Raw genomic sequence first — 16409 nt, 5'->3', positions numbered from 1 at the left:
GGGAGCAGACCAGTGCCCTGGAGCCAATGGAGCCTCACTGGGACAGGCAGCAGCTCCTCCCCGAGGTGAGGCAAGGCAGGGATGGAGGCTGGGGCAGGCGGCTGGAGTGGGCTCTGCCGGCTCCCGGGAAGTGCTCCACTCCCCAGCCCTGATGCAGGGGAGTGGAGCACTTCCCCGGAGCCAGTGGAGCCCATGCCAGGCTCCCACACCAGCCTCTCACAGTCACACTTTTAGTTGTGCACAGCCGTGCACACGTGCACCTTAGAGGGAATCTTAGGTATAGCACATTTGTGACAAGATTTAATTGGAACTGTTATTTTTTAAATGAGAAATTTAGTATTTTATTGATTTTTTTTAAATTTAAAAATCTGATTTAAAAGCAAAATCTGATTTACGTTTTTAAAAGTCTGATTTTTTTTTTATTAAAAAAACATGATTTTTATCCACCCTGGTTGTAACCCAGGAAGTTAATGCCACTCTCCTTCCTGTTGCCCACTGTCAAAATAAGGCTTTTTTAGTAGCTCCTAGCTATTAAAATTGATAGAAGGGGACACGAGGGGGGTGACCAACAGCCATGTTCACTCTCTAGGTTCCAAGGCCAGGCTGAAAAAGCAGCTCCAGCTGCTGTGGGGATTAACACTGCCACTGCTGCTCACACGTCATTTGGGCCTGTAGGGCCCAATGAGTCCGACACTCCTGATCTAAGATACTGTCTTTTCTTGTATATTGCCTCTGTCTTCTTCTTCTTTAGAATTTAGTTTGCACTTATATTTAAATTCCTTCCATTAAAGCAAAATAGGTAATTATAAAAGTTCTTAATTTCTATTATAGAAGTTTTTAACATGTTAGGTTAGAAGTTAGTCTCTTACAGTGCAGAATAATTTACTGTTCTTGTATATCTGCACTCTGGTTCCAGCTATCTTCTCCACATGGAGACCCTAGGTGACTGGCAATATTAAGCATAATCAAAGCTGGCCCCATTGTTATGGCAATGCATTGTTTAAAACATTTACTGTTTATGAATCTAATTTTGCACTGTTGCAAAGTGCTAGGGCAGTGGATTTCAACCCTTTTTTATTTGCAGACCCCTAACAATTTCAAGTGGAGGTATGGACCCCTTTGAATTCTAAGTGTGGGTATTCACATACTTTTGACTGATCGTAGTTATCTTTCATGGCCCCTTAGACATAGCAGTGAGAGGAGCCCACAACCCTGTGCCAGGTCCACCCCCTGCCTTGGCCTGTGCCCTTTGTGTCTCAGAATGGACAAGACTTCCCCTACTCTTTCCTGGGTCCCAGAGGCCCCAGGTATCCTCAGACATTGTCTGCAGACCCCCAAGGGTCCATGGACCACCGGTTGAAACCCCTGTGCTAGGGACGTATCTAGCTTCTCTTGTACAGCAAAATGCAAGGGTGGGCAATGATTTGGGCTAAAGGGCTACTTAAAGAGTTCTGGTGAGCTGTTGCGGGCTACACATACACACATGCATGCATGCACACACACACACACATGCATGCATGCACACACACATACACGTGAGCGCATATTCCCTAGCAAAGATGCTAGGCAGAAACAGCCTCACCCACCCGACACTGCATGGCAGGCCCTGGGTGAGCCATGCTCAAGACCCTACCATTGCTGTCAGGCAGCAGCTGTGGCTCTGGCCTCTGCTGGGACAGCACAGTAGCAGGCAGGTAGGCAGGAGAAGCTGCTTCTTCCCATGGTGCCTGGGAGATACAAATCCAGCCCTGCAGGCCCTGGGTGGGCTGAACTCCATCTCCCAGGCTACGCCAGCAGAGGCCAAAGCCAGAGCTGCTGCCCATGCCGCCTGGCAGGAAAGGCATAGGCCCAAATGTGGATCTTCTATGGCTTGCCGTGTGGCGCTACCACCTGCATTGCCTACTTGCGGGCCAGATAAAATCAACTGGCAGACTGAAACCAGCCCACTGGCTGTATTTTGCCCACCTCTGGCATAGTGCATTTTGGAAAACAATTCCAGAACTGCTGGGTTGCATATTTAGATACCTGGACAAATAGACAGCAGCACCTTCTAAACCTATCTGTAATAAGACAGTCTTATATCCACTTAATAATTCCAAAGCTGTGCTAAAACACAGGAGCATTAACGGCATCACCATAGGGGCAGCAATGATCCCCATGAGACAAATCTGGCCCACAGAGATGGGTGGTCCAAACCATGAGAAGTCCTGTGGGCTAGATGACTCATCTCCAGATCCAGCCCATGGGCCATATGTTTGACACCCTTGCCTTAGATTACATCCAAAGGTTGATGTAAATCTAAAGATTTTTTTTGTGTGTATAACTTACATATAACTTTAAAGTACCATTATTTTCCCCTTCCTGAAGATACTATACATAATACTTTGTTTATGTTTGGATATATAGGTGGAAGAGATGTATATCAGAATTCCCCATGTTATAGAAGTCCATTTCCAACTGAGTGTAGTATACAGTCTTTCCCCAGAATTAAATATTGCCTTCTTAATCAATGGTAAATGCTTAAACTAAATAAATATAGACAGTATGTTGCCTATTGTACTAAAACTACTGCTTAATTCTTTCTCTCAAATTTAATTTTTATAAAGGAACAGCTGTAGCCAGACCAATTACATCAGCAATGGTTGGATTGCATTTTAGTCCCTTGTGGGCTGCATGCAGCCCGATGGCCAGCATTTGGACAGCCCCAGTTTAGATTAAATCATGACAAGATGGATACTCAACTGGTTGAAAAACTACATTCAGAGAGAAGCTATAAGTAAGCTTCTATCAGACTTCAAGAGCAGTTCAAGTGTGGCCCTACAGGAGTCTTCTGGATCTAGTCTGAATCACTATTTTTGTTAAAAAATTTAGACAATGGAACAGAGACTACACATATTACGTTTTCAGGTAAGTTCATGGTGAGAGAGCTACCTTTGAAGACAGAATCAGAGTTCTAAATGATCTTCAAAAATTGGCAAAATTGTCTGACATCAATAAGATGAAACTCAGTAAAGGCAAGTGTGAAGCACTACACTTGGGAAAGAAAACAAATGCACAAGGACAAAAGGACAAAACTGGCTGCAGAATAACTGGCTAGGCAGCAGTTATGCACAAAAAGATTTGGGGATTAATGTGGATCAGAAACTTAATGTGAGCAAAGAATATGATGTTATTGCAAAGAAGATAAATCTTATTCTGCAATGATGGGAGTGCTGAATGCAAAATGTGGGAGGTAATTAATTTTGTTCTACTTGACATGAGTAAGATGACAGCCATACTTACACTTTACAAAACATGTAAACAAGAGTCCAGAGGAGATCACTAAGAGTCAAAAGTAGTTTAAGAAATGTTACCTACAAGGAAAAGTTGGAAGTAATTTGGCTAGACAGTCTAGAAGAAACAAGAATAAGGCAGAATAGGGTAACAGTCTTCCAATAAATAAAAAGATCTTGTACAAAAATCCCCAACAGTAACGGATTAATCTCCATGTACAGGGAAGAGAAGCCAAAAAAACCCCCACATTAATTTTTAGCAAAGAAAATGTAGATTGTATATTAGGAAAAACTGTCCAACTATAAGGACAGTGAAGTACTGAAACAGGCTAAAGAGGGAGATTTATAAATTTGCCTTCACTGGAGGGCAAAATATAGCCCATGGACCAAATCTGGCTCGCCAAACATTTTCATCCAGCCCATGGTGCCCCAAAACAAATTGTGCCCCGCCCACCAACAAACTGTGCCCTGCCCAGCCCTTCTGACCACAAGGGTGGAAATGAGGTGCTCATGTGTACACACAGACCCAAATGTACCCTACTACCTCACTCCCATCCTTGTAGGCAGAAAAGCCCAGTCAGCCAGTGTGCAGCTTCCACGCAGGGCTGCTGCTGCAGGTAGGGAAGCAGCGGGATGGGGCTGCAGCTGGGCAGGACCACAAAGTGTGGGGTTGCTGCTGGTGGCAGCACAGAGCCTGCACCCCAGGGGGTGGTAGCAGCATGGAGCTTGGGTGGGCAGCATATGGGTGTGAGGGAGGGTAGGGAGTCCCCTACACTCCATCCATGGCACACAGCCTGTTAGGCGGTGGCAGGAGCCACAGGGCAGCACTCGGTGCAAGTGTCCAGCCGGACACAACTCCAGCCAGCACTGCACATCGCAGCAAGGGGCACAACCCCCCATCAGGCCACCCGTATCCCACCATTCACACATAGCCCCTGCACTTGCACAGCACCCTGCTCCAGCACGCGGGGCTTCCCTCCTGTGTTGTGCAAGTGTGGGGCCTGCACGTGAGTGGTGGGGGTGCCAGCGATACAGACACCCCAGCAGAGGTTGCGCCCTTCACTGCAATGTGCAGTGCTGGCTGAAGCTGCACCCAGCCAGACACCTGTGCACCATGGGAGGAGTCTGGGGGGGGGGGTTCCCACACCCCCCCCACCCTCCCTCACACACCCACACCCTGCCCCCACAACTCCCTGCATATACACACCCCCCCAACATACCCTATGCCCCCCCAGCCACACCTCCTCACAAACCTCTCCCGCTCCACCATACACACCACACCCCCCCACCACACACCCCCTCCAAAATATACAAAATTAAGAATTTATTTTGAGTTATTATGCAATCACCTCTATATATAGCACACAAACACACATCATGACAAACATATTTTTTGTAACAAAATTTAAATATGTTATAGTAGGTGTTTGACTTTTAGTGTATGTTTTGATTTTTTTCTGGTTCTGGTTCTGAGATGGCAACCTCCCCGCTCCCCAGGAGTATTTCTGGGGGCAAGGGGAAGGACTTCTGGTGGCAAAGGTCAGGGGTTAGGAGTGTGATGTCTAGTCCCCAGATGGTGACCAGGGGCGGGACAAATGTCAAGGGGCAGGGCTATCTATATGGCATCTTGACAGCTCACCAGAACTCCTTAAGCAGCCCTCCACCCAAAATAATTGCCCATCCCTGGTGTGGAGGAGTACAGTTGGGGCGCTCGCCATGTGGCAGGGGCTGCAGTAGTCTGAGACAAAGCCAGCAGGGAAGGCAGCCAAGCGAAGCCCCTAAATGTCATTCTAAGGAGGGAGGTGTGTGACAGAGCACCACTGGGGGTGCTCGCCACTTGAGGGCTTTCACAGGCTCTGAGGGGAGCCTGCTTTGGAGGAGTAGCAGGGGAAACCTCCCCCAGGAACTATTTTGAAGGGGAAGATGTGTGGCAGGCCACTGTAGGTGCCTGCCACTTTAAGAGTTGAGCCAAGCAGCCAACAGGTCCTTGATTGCAGCGGCCATTTTAGATCTTTGGCCACCCATATAAACAGAGCAGTTTGCTGCTGGCACTCCAGGCAGTAACACTACCTGACTGCAAGGCTCCATGTGACATCCTGGAGGTAAGGGCAGGAGCTGCAGGGGATGGTTTGGAGGCTCTTGGTCCTGGGCATGAGCTAAAACTGCACCTTGCTGGGAGTGGGTAGCCTGGGGCTCTCAGTGGCATGGGAACCCCCAGGAAATGCCAAGCCAGTTACCACCCTGGCGAAAGGTGGGTAGGGGCACCCTAACTCCAGCCCTCACCTTCAGGTGGGTCATTCAACACTGGAGGTAGCTGGCCCCAGGCACAGCTGTGGCCACCTGCAGGGTGCAAGACCCTGAGGAGTAAGAGCGGTGACCAGGCATGGCTGCAGCTGCCTGAACCCCACTGGGGAGTAGGTAGAGATGAGGGGCTCCAGGGAGGGGAAAAACCAGAGGGCTGGGAGCCTAGTATTGTCTGAGTGTACAGAGTTGCTTTGAGAAAGGGCAAGCTTAGACCCAGTTGAGTAACTGGCTGGCCACTACCCCAGTGAGGGTTGTGGGAGAGGCCCAAAAGACAGACAGTATGTCTGCCACCCAAGTTATGAGCCAGCTAAAGCCTATGGCCTAAGGGGCCTGCTCCAAGAGGGAGCAAGGTGGTACTAATTCTTGAGGCATAAAAGAGACCCTGTGAGAAGGGGCGGAGTGTGAGACTCTGTAGTCAAGAAGGCAGTATGAAAGTGTGCATGTCTGGGGCTTGACAACAAGGCCTAAGCTAGCTTCATCTGTAGGCTGGGAGCATGCTGTCATCTGGATGCCATCTACGAGGCTTGGGCTTCAGTGTAGAGAAGGAACAGAGCTGCAGATAGGGCCCCCCTGGCATCGGGGCAAAAAAGGGGCGGCCTCCCGCCTTAATTAACAACTTAATTAACAAAAAGGCATGAGAGGCAAGATAGGTGGGTGGCATGCCTAAAGGCAGGTGGGGAAAACTAGCACTGTGGCTAGTTGGGAACCCCCACTTTGCCACACCTGGGTTAGACAAATATCTGTCAAGACAGTATTTAGCAGCACCTGATTAGTGCATGGTGCTGAACTAGATGGTCTCCTGATGTGCCATTCAGCTCTCCTTCTATTTTGCCTCAATAAATTATTCTGGTACATAAACTTTAACTGAAGTTTGCCTAGATATGGAAGGGAAGTTAGTCTGAGTAACAACCTTCTGCCCTCTTTTTTTTTTTCTTCCCCCCCCACCTTCCCTTCAAGTTGAAACCCTCCTGCTTCTCTCTCATCCAGTCTTATCCTGCCTTCCTTTCCCAGCAATTTTATCAGTCTCCTCCATTTCTATTCCCAACCAAGCTCCTCATCTAATCAATCTCTGTATCTCCAGCTCCTCTTCTGATATCAACTTCTTCCCTCTCCCCACTGGCTCTCAGTACTAAAACTACTCAGCTAAACATGCCCTTATTTTAATATGGACAAAACCAAACCTCTTCCTCTAATCCTGTTCTCTGAAGTAACTTGACTAGTTTTACTAAAATTTCCCCCAAATAATTCAGTTTGAGGAAGATATCTTCCATGAAAAATTTCAGCCTGAATAAGCTGGGCAAAGATTAATGCCCCTACTTGTATCCCAGGAGGGCACTGCGGGGGAGAGGGGTCAGATGTATCCCTGGATCTTTGTGGGGTGGGCTGCAGCTGCTGGCTCAAGTTGGCACTGCACAGGGCTCTTCTTGATGGGGGCAGGACTCGGAGGGGGTTGCAGCCACTCCAAATTTTGCTGCAGCTTTGTTCCACTCCCAGTGCCACAGCTGCCAGCTGACAGGCACTACTTCAGCTCTTTCCCAGCATGTAGGTGGCAGCAGAGTATTGAGGCAGGGCTATACTGGGCAGGCAGCAGCTGTGGTGCTGGGAGTGGAACAGAGCTGCGGTGAAATTTTAGGGTGGCTGTAGTCCCCTCCCAGTGCCACCAGTGCCTGCTCCGAGCCCCACGCTGCCAAAAAGAGCGCCATGCAGTACTGGCTTGAGCTGACAGCTGCAGCCTGCCCACCCCATGCAGATCCAAGAGCACACAGCTGCTCCCGCCCTCCCAGGGTGCAAGCAGTGGTGGAAGCTGCACCCCCCCCATGAGCCATGGCTTTGTCCTGCATTTCCCCCCACCATGTCTGGGCAGCACCTGCCCCTTTCCCTGCCCCCTTCCTCACTGTGTGGGTGTTGATCTACCCCCCTCCAATCAGCTGAGGGTTATTTGACCCCCAGTACTCTTTCCTGCCATGGCAGGGGGTCAGACTTGATGATCTGCTCAGGTCCCTTCTGACCCTACCAACTATGAAACTCTCCATGCTGCTCGCTATGCTTCTTGCTGCCTGCATGCTACACTGCAGCTGCATGCAGCATGGGCATTTATCAGCCAAATTACCTGCCCCATTGGGCCAATATCCAATATAGCAAACTTTCTTTATTGGTACTGATCTGATATCGGACCGCTGTATCAGTGCACCTCTAGTGGATACAATAGAGAACTGACCTTAGCCCTGCCAAAACGGAAAAGCATCCCTACTTGGGAGAGCATTCTGTCAACAGTGAGTCCTTAAATGTTTTTCCTCTCAAGATGTGGACTTGAGTTGTCTACCTCTTGGGAGGTTGCTGGGTAATATTACCTGAGTCATGACTGATAATGCCCAAAAGTTGAAGCAACCTGGTGGCCTTTGATAACTAAGGGCTGGAAATTGGAGTCCGTCACCTAAATTACTTGGGGAATCTTAGGCAAACAGACCTCCCCTTAATATTTTAAAAAGCATGAAAGGTAAGCAAGGACACTGTGTGACTGCTAGGTTGGTACCCATCCTCTGAGAAAAGCAGGGCTTTCACCAGAGTACTGGGGATGAAGAGAGACTTGAGTAAGTTAGGCTGGGAGTCTCCAGTGACTAACCTTCCTCTCCCCTGTGAACACAACAGCTTCTCTTTGAGTACCTCTTTGTCCACACCCTGCAGTATTTATTCATACTGCACCTGGATGCTTGTAATATGCTCAAGCCTCACTTAGATGCAGAAAATTCATAGAGCTGGAATTCTCTGTTCAAAGCAGCAATAATTTACAGTCCTTTAAGCATTCTAATTCTCATCTGACATCTGGGGAAAACATGAGGTTTAAAGCAGCTGTTCACCTCATTGTATTCTTTAGCCAACTCCCCGCCTATCTGCAGGTCTTATAGACAGCAGAGGGCAGAGAAATCAAGGCAACTGTGTACAGTAGAGAGAGAGATACCACATCTCATTCTTCCGTTCTATATGGGCTGCCTTGTGCCCCAGTGCCAGAACAGGAGGACAGTGAAATATGCTGTTCAGAGAAATTTGTGGAATTTCCTTCATTGGAGACTTCTGAAGTTGTATCGACATTTGTCTGGGATACACTATTCTTGTGCTATCCTGCATTCACGCAGTGGGGTCAACTACTAGATCACCCTTGAAGCCTCTTCTAGCTTAGGATTCTATGTGTCAAGTTGCATGGTATATTTAGACCATACTAAATACAGAGTTCAGCAGTACTAAAGTTGAAATGTGCTGTGGGCAGTTGCACACTAAGGGTTAATACTGTTTCTTTCCTATACAGTTCTGACCTCCCACTAGAAGGCTGGTGAACAGGGGTGCAGCTAGGAGACCTGGGCTGTATCCCTGCTCTGGGTGTGGGGATGGCGGGGGCAGTTGGGGGTTGCAGAAGTGTAGAGCTATGAGAGAGGCATGGAGTCTCTGCTTCCCTCCACAGGCCCCCCACATCCCCATCTTGGGGTAGGGGGTAGTGGGAAAAGGCTGTGCTGTGGGAGCCCTCCATTGACCTCTGCTGACCTGATCTTGGGGGGGGGGGGGCCCAATTCTTCCCCAGAGAACACTTACACCTTTTGCCTGGAGCCAGCCAAAAGCCACAGTGTTAAATTAACCTCAGTTACTCAAGATGATTGACATTTTCCTATGATGCCTGGTCCATTTCCCTCTAGCACTGCTGGTGCTCCCCCAGCCACATGGCCTAATAGGGCTGTGGCTTTCTTCTGCATCCCCATTCCTATCCTGGGTTTGGGAGGGGTGGGGGAAGAGGGCTACATTACCAGCACAGACACCAGGGATTTTGCATAGCAGCAGCATAGAAATGAACTGAAGTTTTCCATGGCTCTTGCCTGGCTCTGGGCAAAAAGTACAATCCTCTCCAGGGAAGGCTGAGATGAGGAGTGGGGGGCACTGGTTTGGCAGGAGTTGAAGGGCTCCCTGTAGCAAAGCCCCCTCCTGCCTAGACAGGAATATGAGGGCCTGAGGGAGGAAGTTACAGCCCCCATGGTCATGCCTCTTCACCTCCCAGCTCCATGTTCCTGCCACTGCAACCTGCCTCCTGGCACTAGCAGGACCCCACTTGCTCCTTGACAGTAACACCCACTGGGCAGTAGAGTTTGGAAAGGTGGAAAGTTTGTCCAAGGAGCAGGGGTGGGGAGGGCTGAGAGCAGTGCATCCTGGGATGTTTGGAGGTCTGAAAATTGCTCGTCTGGCTCCATGGAGCAGACTGAAGTTACTTTCAACAGGCAAGGGTGGACTGTGCTACCTGGCTTGAAGTGGAGCAACCTTGAGATGCTCAGCAGGCCCTCAGCATGAATTAATGGGCATTGTGTGGATACTTGCATTTTAAGTGCCTTTTAATAATGCCTAAGTGTAACATGAAACTTCAACCTGTGGTTCTGCACAATCTACCTCCAAGGACTTTTTTTTTTTTTTTAACTGAATAAGCAAAGGGTACAGTATGGCTTTTCAGTGTGTGATTAGTGAGGGCTAGATTCTGTCACCAGTTGCATAAATGGAATTCAATATGTGTGTAACTGGGTATATCCAAAATGCAAACTGAAGTTGTGCACCGATATGAGTCAATTTTAAATAGGGTAGTTTGAATACCAGAAATAGCACGGCCACAGCAGCCTGGATCTCTGTGCAGGCTAACTTATCCTGTTTCTCTCTGAGAGCTCCTGGATCTCTCTGCTATCCTGAAATGTGCAGTACAGATTTCCCCCATTGAGAGGGGAATTTGTCCCCATGGCTTTATCACAACTGACATAAATTGCCAGCAGAGGAGTTGATTAAAGCAGAGGCCAGTATTAAATGGGCAAGGAACTAGAACAAATATCTTGCCCTGCGAGCTGATATCTCTACAGGACAAAAGCCTGCTGGTGAAACATTATGGAGTAATTGCATTTATCCTGTGCTGAATATATTCAGCATCTTTAAAAGACTGCAGTTTTCAGCCTGTCATCAGGCTCCATTCCTGAGCCCTATACTCACTTCAAAATCACTGTGCAATTTTATAATTGCATTATAAATCAAAGTATTCTATTACAAATACCATGTGGTGTGTATGTGTGTTGTTTGTTTTTTGGCTTTTTTTATACACTTTTAAACCACAGCCTTTATTTTGCTGTAGCCCTTTAGAGTCCTTGTGCAAGTCTGGGTTGATGGTGTTGTTCTATTTATCTTTGAAGTTTGATCTGTTGATCTTTAACTAGGGTGACCATACATCTTGTTTTGCCTAGGACAGTCCCGGATTCAATAGGCCAGTCCCAGCTGATTGGTCAAAAGTCTCAGGCTGCAGTCTGGTGGGACACTGTAGTGGCATGGTGTGCCAAACAGGTGGGCAGGCAGATATTGTTGCCATGCTGCAGGAGCAAGCCAGGAAGATGTATGGTCACCCTAAGATGCCATATCTGAGGTTCCTATATTCCCTGTTCCCCTACAGTAGCAGTGGTGCCTGCCCACCTGCTGTACCATGCCACCCTGTCTCCCACCAGACTCCAGCCTGGGACTTTTGACCAACTGGCTGGAGCTGGCCTATGGAATCCAGGACTATCCTGGCCAAACCAGGATGTTTGGTCACCCTATCTTCTAACGCCCTTTTTCTCAAGGATGAGTGTGTTGGGTTTGGTGGGGGGTTTTTTGGTTTTGTTTTTTTTTTTTTTTTTTTTTTTTTTTTTTTTTTTCTTCATGCTTCATCGCACTTGCCTCCCACCTGCAGAGAGATATTTTTGTCAAGAAGAGCCTTGCGCTCTCACTGCAAAGCCAGTAGAGTACTGTCACAGATAATGGAATAAAGGCTGTACTGCTCATAGAAGGACTTGCTGGCAGTGGGGGGCCTGTAAGTTAGGAGTATAATCTAGGAAATGACATGCTCTTGACAGTATTTTTAAAATGTATGCATTTCATGAAATCACAGCAGCATTTTCTGCAGCCATACAACTATAAACATACACAATGCTTATATAAAGACACTGGATAGAGAGGGTATTTTTAGATTCTTCTGATGTAAATATAGCACAATAGCTATGTTACCATAAATAACTCAACATGAAGTCTTACCATAAGCAAGCAGCTGAAACACCAATTTGGAAAAGATTATGAAGTTTGGAGTAGCCAAAAATACTAAAACATGTAGATATCAGGGGAAAAAATTGAAGAGAAGTCTATTTGAAAATAAATGCTCTTGCTCTCATGCCTACCTAAATGTGCTGATATACACATAACACTAGATATCCAGTTCTGATTCTGTAGAAACTTCCTGTGCTTCAAATAAGCATCACTGCATTACGTGGAAGCTTTTTTTGTCTGAACAAAAGCATCAAAGGGATTAGGTCTGTACTAGGATGTAAATACCCATTAACTACCTGTTTTAAACTCCCCTAATGTTATTGGTCAACTGTTTAACAGATAACATCTATCTACAGGGACCTGCCCCTGCCTGTACTCACTTACTCTCTAGGTGGCAGCAGCAGCAGGCTAGGACAGCCCCTCATGCTACTGCCACCCTTATGGGGCTGCGGTGGGGATGGTAGCAACTGGCTAGGAAAACCCCTTGCCTGCTGCTGCTGCCAATGCATGGCTGGCCAGGACTGCAAGCAGCTGCACTGGGATCCAGAGAGTCCCAGCCCAGCTCATTGCTGGCAGCGTGTGCGTATGTGCTTTGGGGCAGATGGTGGGGAAGGGGCCAGGGCTGCACTGCTACATAAGGACCAGACCCCTCATGGCTCCCCAGCCACTTCCCCTGCATACTAGGTACTAGAACCCACTAGTTTCTGTTGAAAAGCTTTGTAATGTCTACGAGACTCATAATTACCCAAAAGCTATTTTTTAAAAAATTTGCTATCCAGTGAACTAAGATACATATATGAGTTTTCACAGATTAAGTTATGCTGTGCATTATATTCTAAATGAGGCTAGAACCTAGCTTCACTTGTGACATTTCCAACTTACGACATAGTATAGGTTTCAAATGAGTGATAGAACACTCCCCATTCAGTTAACATTTCTAATGTTTTATACTGGGTTTAATAAACAGGAAATAATGCAATTCTAATTAGCTGTTAAAACTTAAAATAACAGGTGGATATGTAGACTAATAAAGTAGTGAGTAAATAATGATTCTGTAGGTTTACCTTGAAGTGTTGCATTGCTTTTCTTTTTGGTGGATTGGTTATTTAGAGTATCTCCTCACTGTAATATCTTTACTTCAAACAAAAAAATGCAGTGAGATCTGCTGTGGAGCCCTACTAAGTAAATGAACAGGTAGCTTCTAATTTCTCTCCAACCACTTCTATAAATAGATTTGATAAAATATAATCATTTTATTTTCAAGCCAAGCTGTGTTTTGGAGATGGTGATTTGATAGACATTTCATTTGTATGGTCTAAAGCCTACCTGTTTCAAATTACTACTTTAATGAATAAAGGAATTCAACTTCAATTCAGTTTATTCAGATTCTGGCTAAATGCCATGCTCCCCAAAATGACCCCTCCCCGCCCCACACACACTTTGAACAAAGTAACCAAACTACAATATAAATGTTTATTAATATAAATATTAGTAAATAAAGACCTAAATCTATAATACTATTGTACACAGATCCACAGCTGAGACAATAAAATCAAGAAAGCTTACCTATAATACTGCAGTTCTGATTCTAGCTGCTGAATGTGTGTTTGTAGCTGTGGTACTTCATTGGCTTTTGCTTCTAATTCCTTCACTTTCCCAAGACTGTTCAGGACCGCATATCTGGCTTCCTCAACTTTCTTCCTCATTTCTGCCTGTTCCTTCTTTAGGTTACGGTTGCAGTCTTCCAAGGTGACTATTGCTTCCTGAGAACTCCTCAACTCTCTTTCCAACTCCTGATTGAACCTAATTGCTTCTTCAATTTGTCCATCTCTGGAACTCCGAAGTACTTCCACTTCCTTAAGGACACTCTGAATGCACTTGGTGGTCTGGGAGTGGTTCTGAGTTAATAGTGTCTTACCTATGAAACAAGTCCCATCCTTCTTATGACTAGCATGGCTCTTCCGCAGTCCTACCTACAATGAACAAGGGTATAAAGAAGAAAAATTATTCTGGAAACAACTGGTATTGCTAAAATGAATACTGATCCACATTTAATTGGAAACCTTCCTTTTTACCCTATGCAAAGCCAGTCCTTGGGGTAAATCATTAGACTTGTACAAACTATTAGAACAATAAATTGGGTTTTAAATATGATTAAAATAATATGCTTCCCCGTTCCCAATATCAGTGGGCTGCTCTTCTTTGGAGAAGCATTACATGCTGGGTTTTTTGTTTTTGTTGTTTGTTTTTCCAGCTGGCCAAACTGTCTTGACCTAAGGGGTGGCAGTCAGGAGTCCTGAGCTTTAATCCTGGTTCTTGCATTGCCTTCATGGTTTTGGATCCATTACTTCACCTTTGTCTCAATGTCCCTATTTGTAAAACTGGGCTAACATGCATCTACCATTCCAGTTGGCTTAGAAAAATGCATTAATGGTCAACTAGAACTGCAATCATGTATACCAGTAAACACTCTGTGAATGTGAATGTGAAGTTTTATTATCAAATCCAAGGTAACTAGGTATGCTAAAATACCTGGCATATTGGGCTTCTAATTCTTCATCACTTCAACTGCTCCTTTTTGTGCAAGAATGTGCCTGTTGTCTCGGGTTCTGCCTATTACAGTCCAGTTATCTGTAACTGGAATCCAAACAGAGCTGTGCCTGAACAAGAGCAGCAGAATCGGGTCCCATATTTAACAGGCTCCAAATGGGTATGTCTAGTGGTCACTTTTCAGAATGAGCTCCAACTCTGAATACACAACCGAGTTCTCAGACTGCACTTCTCAACTCTGTGGCTACCTGTAAGTCCAAAATATTCCTTTCACAATCAGCATCCTATCTTTTTGTTCTTGCAAACATACATTCTTTCTTATGCTTCAGACAATATGACATTATACAAAGTCACTGACCAATCAAAGGCCACAGAAAAAGATCAAAATACGCTTTGGTTGCTTGTGCTTTACTAAAAGAATAGCATGTTACTGCAGCCCAGCTCTGCAGCATTTGTAAAGATCAGGAGCTTCAGCGGGGCTTTTTGGTGCTTTTTAGCTAAAGCTGATCAGCTGTTAAATAAATGTCAAAAAAGCCCTACTAAAGCGCCCAATTTCTAGGCAGCAGAGCCAAGATGCAGCAACATGCTGCCTCTTCTAGACACACAAGAGGCTCAGCACAGGAATGCACTGAGTTTTAAAGTGCTAGTTTAGGTTGGTTGGTTTGTTTGTTTGTTTTTTTTTGTGGGGGGGCGGGGAAAAAACATCTGCAAGGAGTTTTTTTTTACTAAAGGCAAGAATGGTCCATTTCAGCCTAATGGCCCACAAGTTAAGCATGGCTAAGACAGACATACCAGTTTTCTTACCAAACAGTACACAAAGCTACAATGTATCCAACATCAACCAGCTGGAATGAGCTGGTATGGCTAGGAGCTTGGTAAGGGCATTCATAAGGGCACCTTCTGATATGACTCCAGAGTAGGAGACTTAGTGAGATGCCTTTTCCACTTCACCCCTGGATCCTCAACTTTTACTAAATTGAAGTTGTGTACTTTTATTTTAGAAAACCTTTGAATGTTTTAAGAAACTATGATGTACTATCAGATATTAATTGATAGCTATAGGACAATTTTTTTCTTGTAGAAGCAGATTGTACACAATAAAACTAATAGAAACAAGAAAAAAATACCAAAAAAGTTACGATTCTTCTACAAACTCCTACTTAGTGACTATGAATATAAGTAACCAGGTAAGTGATCAACACTTGACTACCCTCAGGTTAAAGAATCAGCTTTTTAAATGTTCATTAAAAAGAACCCACCATCTTCATATTCGAGTTGTATTGATATTAACACAGAATTTGGCTAAAAACAGAAGCCTTGACAGCCAAGGAAAGCAACTCTGTCTGAAGATTCAAGAAACTTTTCAAACATGAACAAAGAGTTTCCAGCTGACCTAGCAAGATAATGAATCTTTATATTCTCTTGTGCACTTTCATAGACAATACAATCTTGGAGACCTAACTTGTTAAGGTTGCTCTTGCAGGATATCCTGTTCACTCTAAAATCAGCAAACATTTGAATGAACTCAAACCTGCAGCTCTTCTCTATGGTGCTTTGCCTTCCTTGAAAGGCCAAGGAGAATTTGCAGGAGTTAGAATCTGACAAGATGTTTGATCTGAACTTGGATCCCAGGATATAACAACCTCCCTTACTCAACAGTAGGACTTGCCCACCAGTGATTCTTCCAGCCTGTGACAAGTTACTTGTGCTACAAGTTAAATGTAAACCAGGTTTGAATGAAGCTCTTCTGCAAAGTAACTAGAAGCCTGTATTCCCTGGAGGAGGATTGCCTTCTATTATCAACTGATAAACCTAGTTCAAAGCAGCGCTGCAAACCTGCACCCACGGGCACCCTGGAAGCCACTGGCAGACCTACCACAGCCAGCAACAGGCCCCCTACATCCACTTCGCCCTTGGCTGCCCAGCCCCAGCCGCAGGCTGCGCGCTCGCCCCCCCTCGCAGCACGGCCGGGCGGAGGAAGGCGCCGGGCAGGGTGCGGGCTCCGCGCCGTCCGGCTCACCTGCAGCGCCAGGCACCGCGCGTCGCTGCTCTGCAGGGCGGCCCGCAGGTCCTCCACCAGCTCCCGCAGGCTGGCGTTCTCGTCCTCTAGCTTCAGGATCCGGTCCTCCGCCTGCTCCAGGGCCACGATCTCCTCGTAGCACTCCCGCGAGCAGGCGCCGGGCGGCCCGGGAGCAGCGC

General features: G+C 46.2%; 1 protein-coding gene across 1 annotated transcript in view; it reads right to left on the bottom strand.

Moving 5' to 3' along the window:
- EFCC1 (EF-hand and coiled-coil domain containing 1) overlaps nucleotides 1-16409 on the bottom strand; it is a 116844-nt gene that overhangs the window by 99721 nt on the left and 714 nt on the right. Inside the window, exons 2-3 of the mRNA XM_019536969.1 lie at nucleotides 16231-16409; nucleotides 13227-13633 (exon numbers count right to left, since the gene is read on the bottom strand). The exon at nucleotides 16231-16409 is cut by the window's right edge and continues 35 nt beyond it. Of these exons, the coding sequence (XP_019392514.1) occupies nucleotides 13227-13633; nucleotides 16231-16409 (586 nt within the window). The remainder of the gene's footprint in view (nucleotides 1-13226; nucleotides 13634-16230) is intronic.

This window comes from Crocodylus porosus, unplaced genomic scaffold (assembly GCF_001723895.1).
Source record: "Crocodylus porosus isolate Cpor-Errol unplaced genomic scaffold, CroPor_comp1, whole genome shotgun sequence".
NCBI classification, from domain to species: Eukaryota; Metazoa; Chordata; order Crocodylia; family Crocodylidae; genus Crocodylus; species Crocodylus porosus.
Note: the sequence above shows the minus strand (reverse complement) of the source record. Positions and strands in the feature narration are given on the sequence as shown.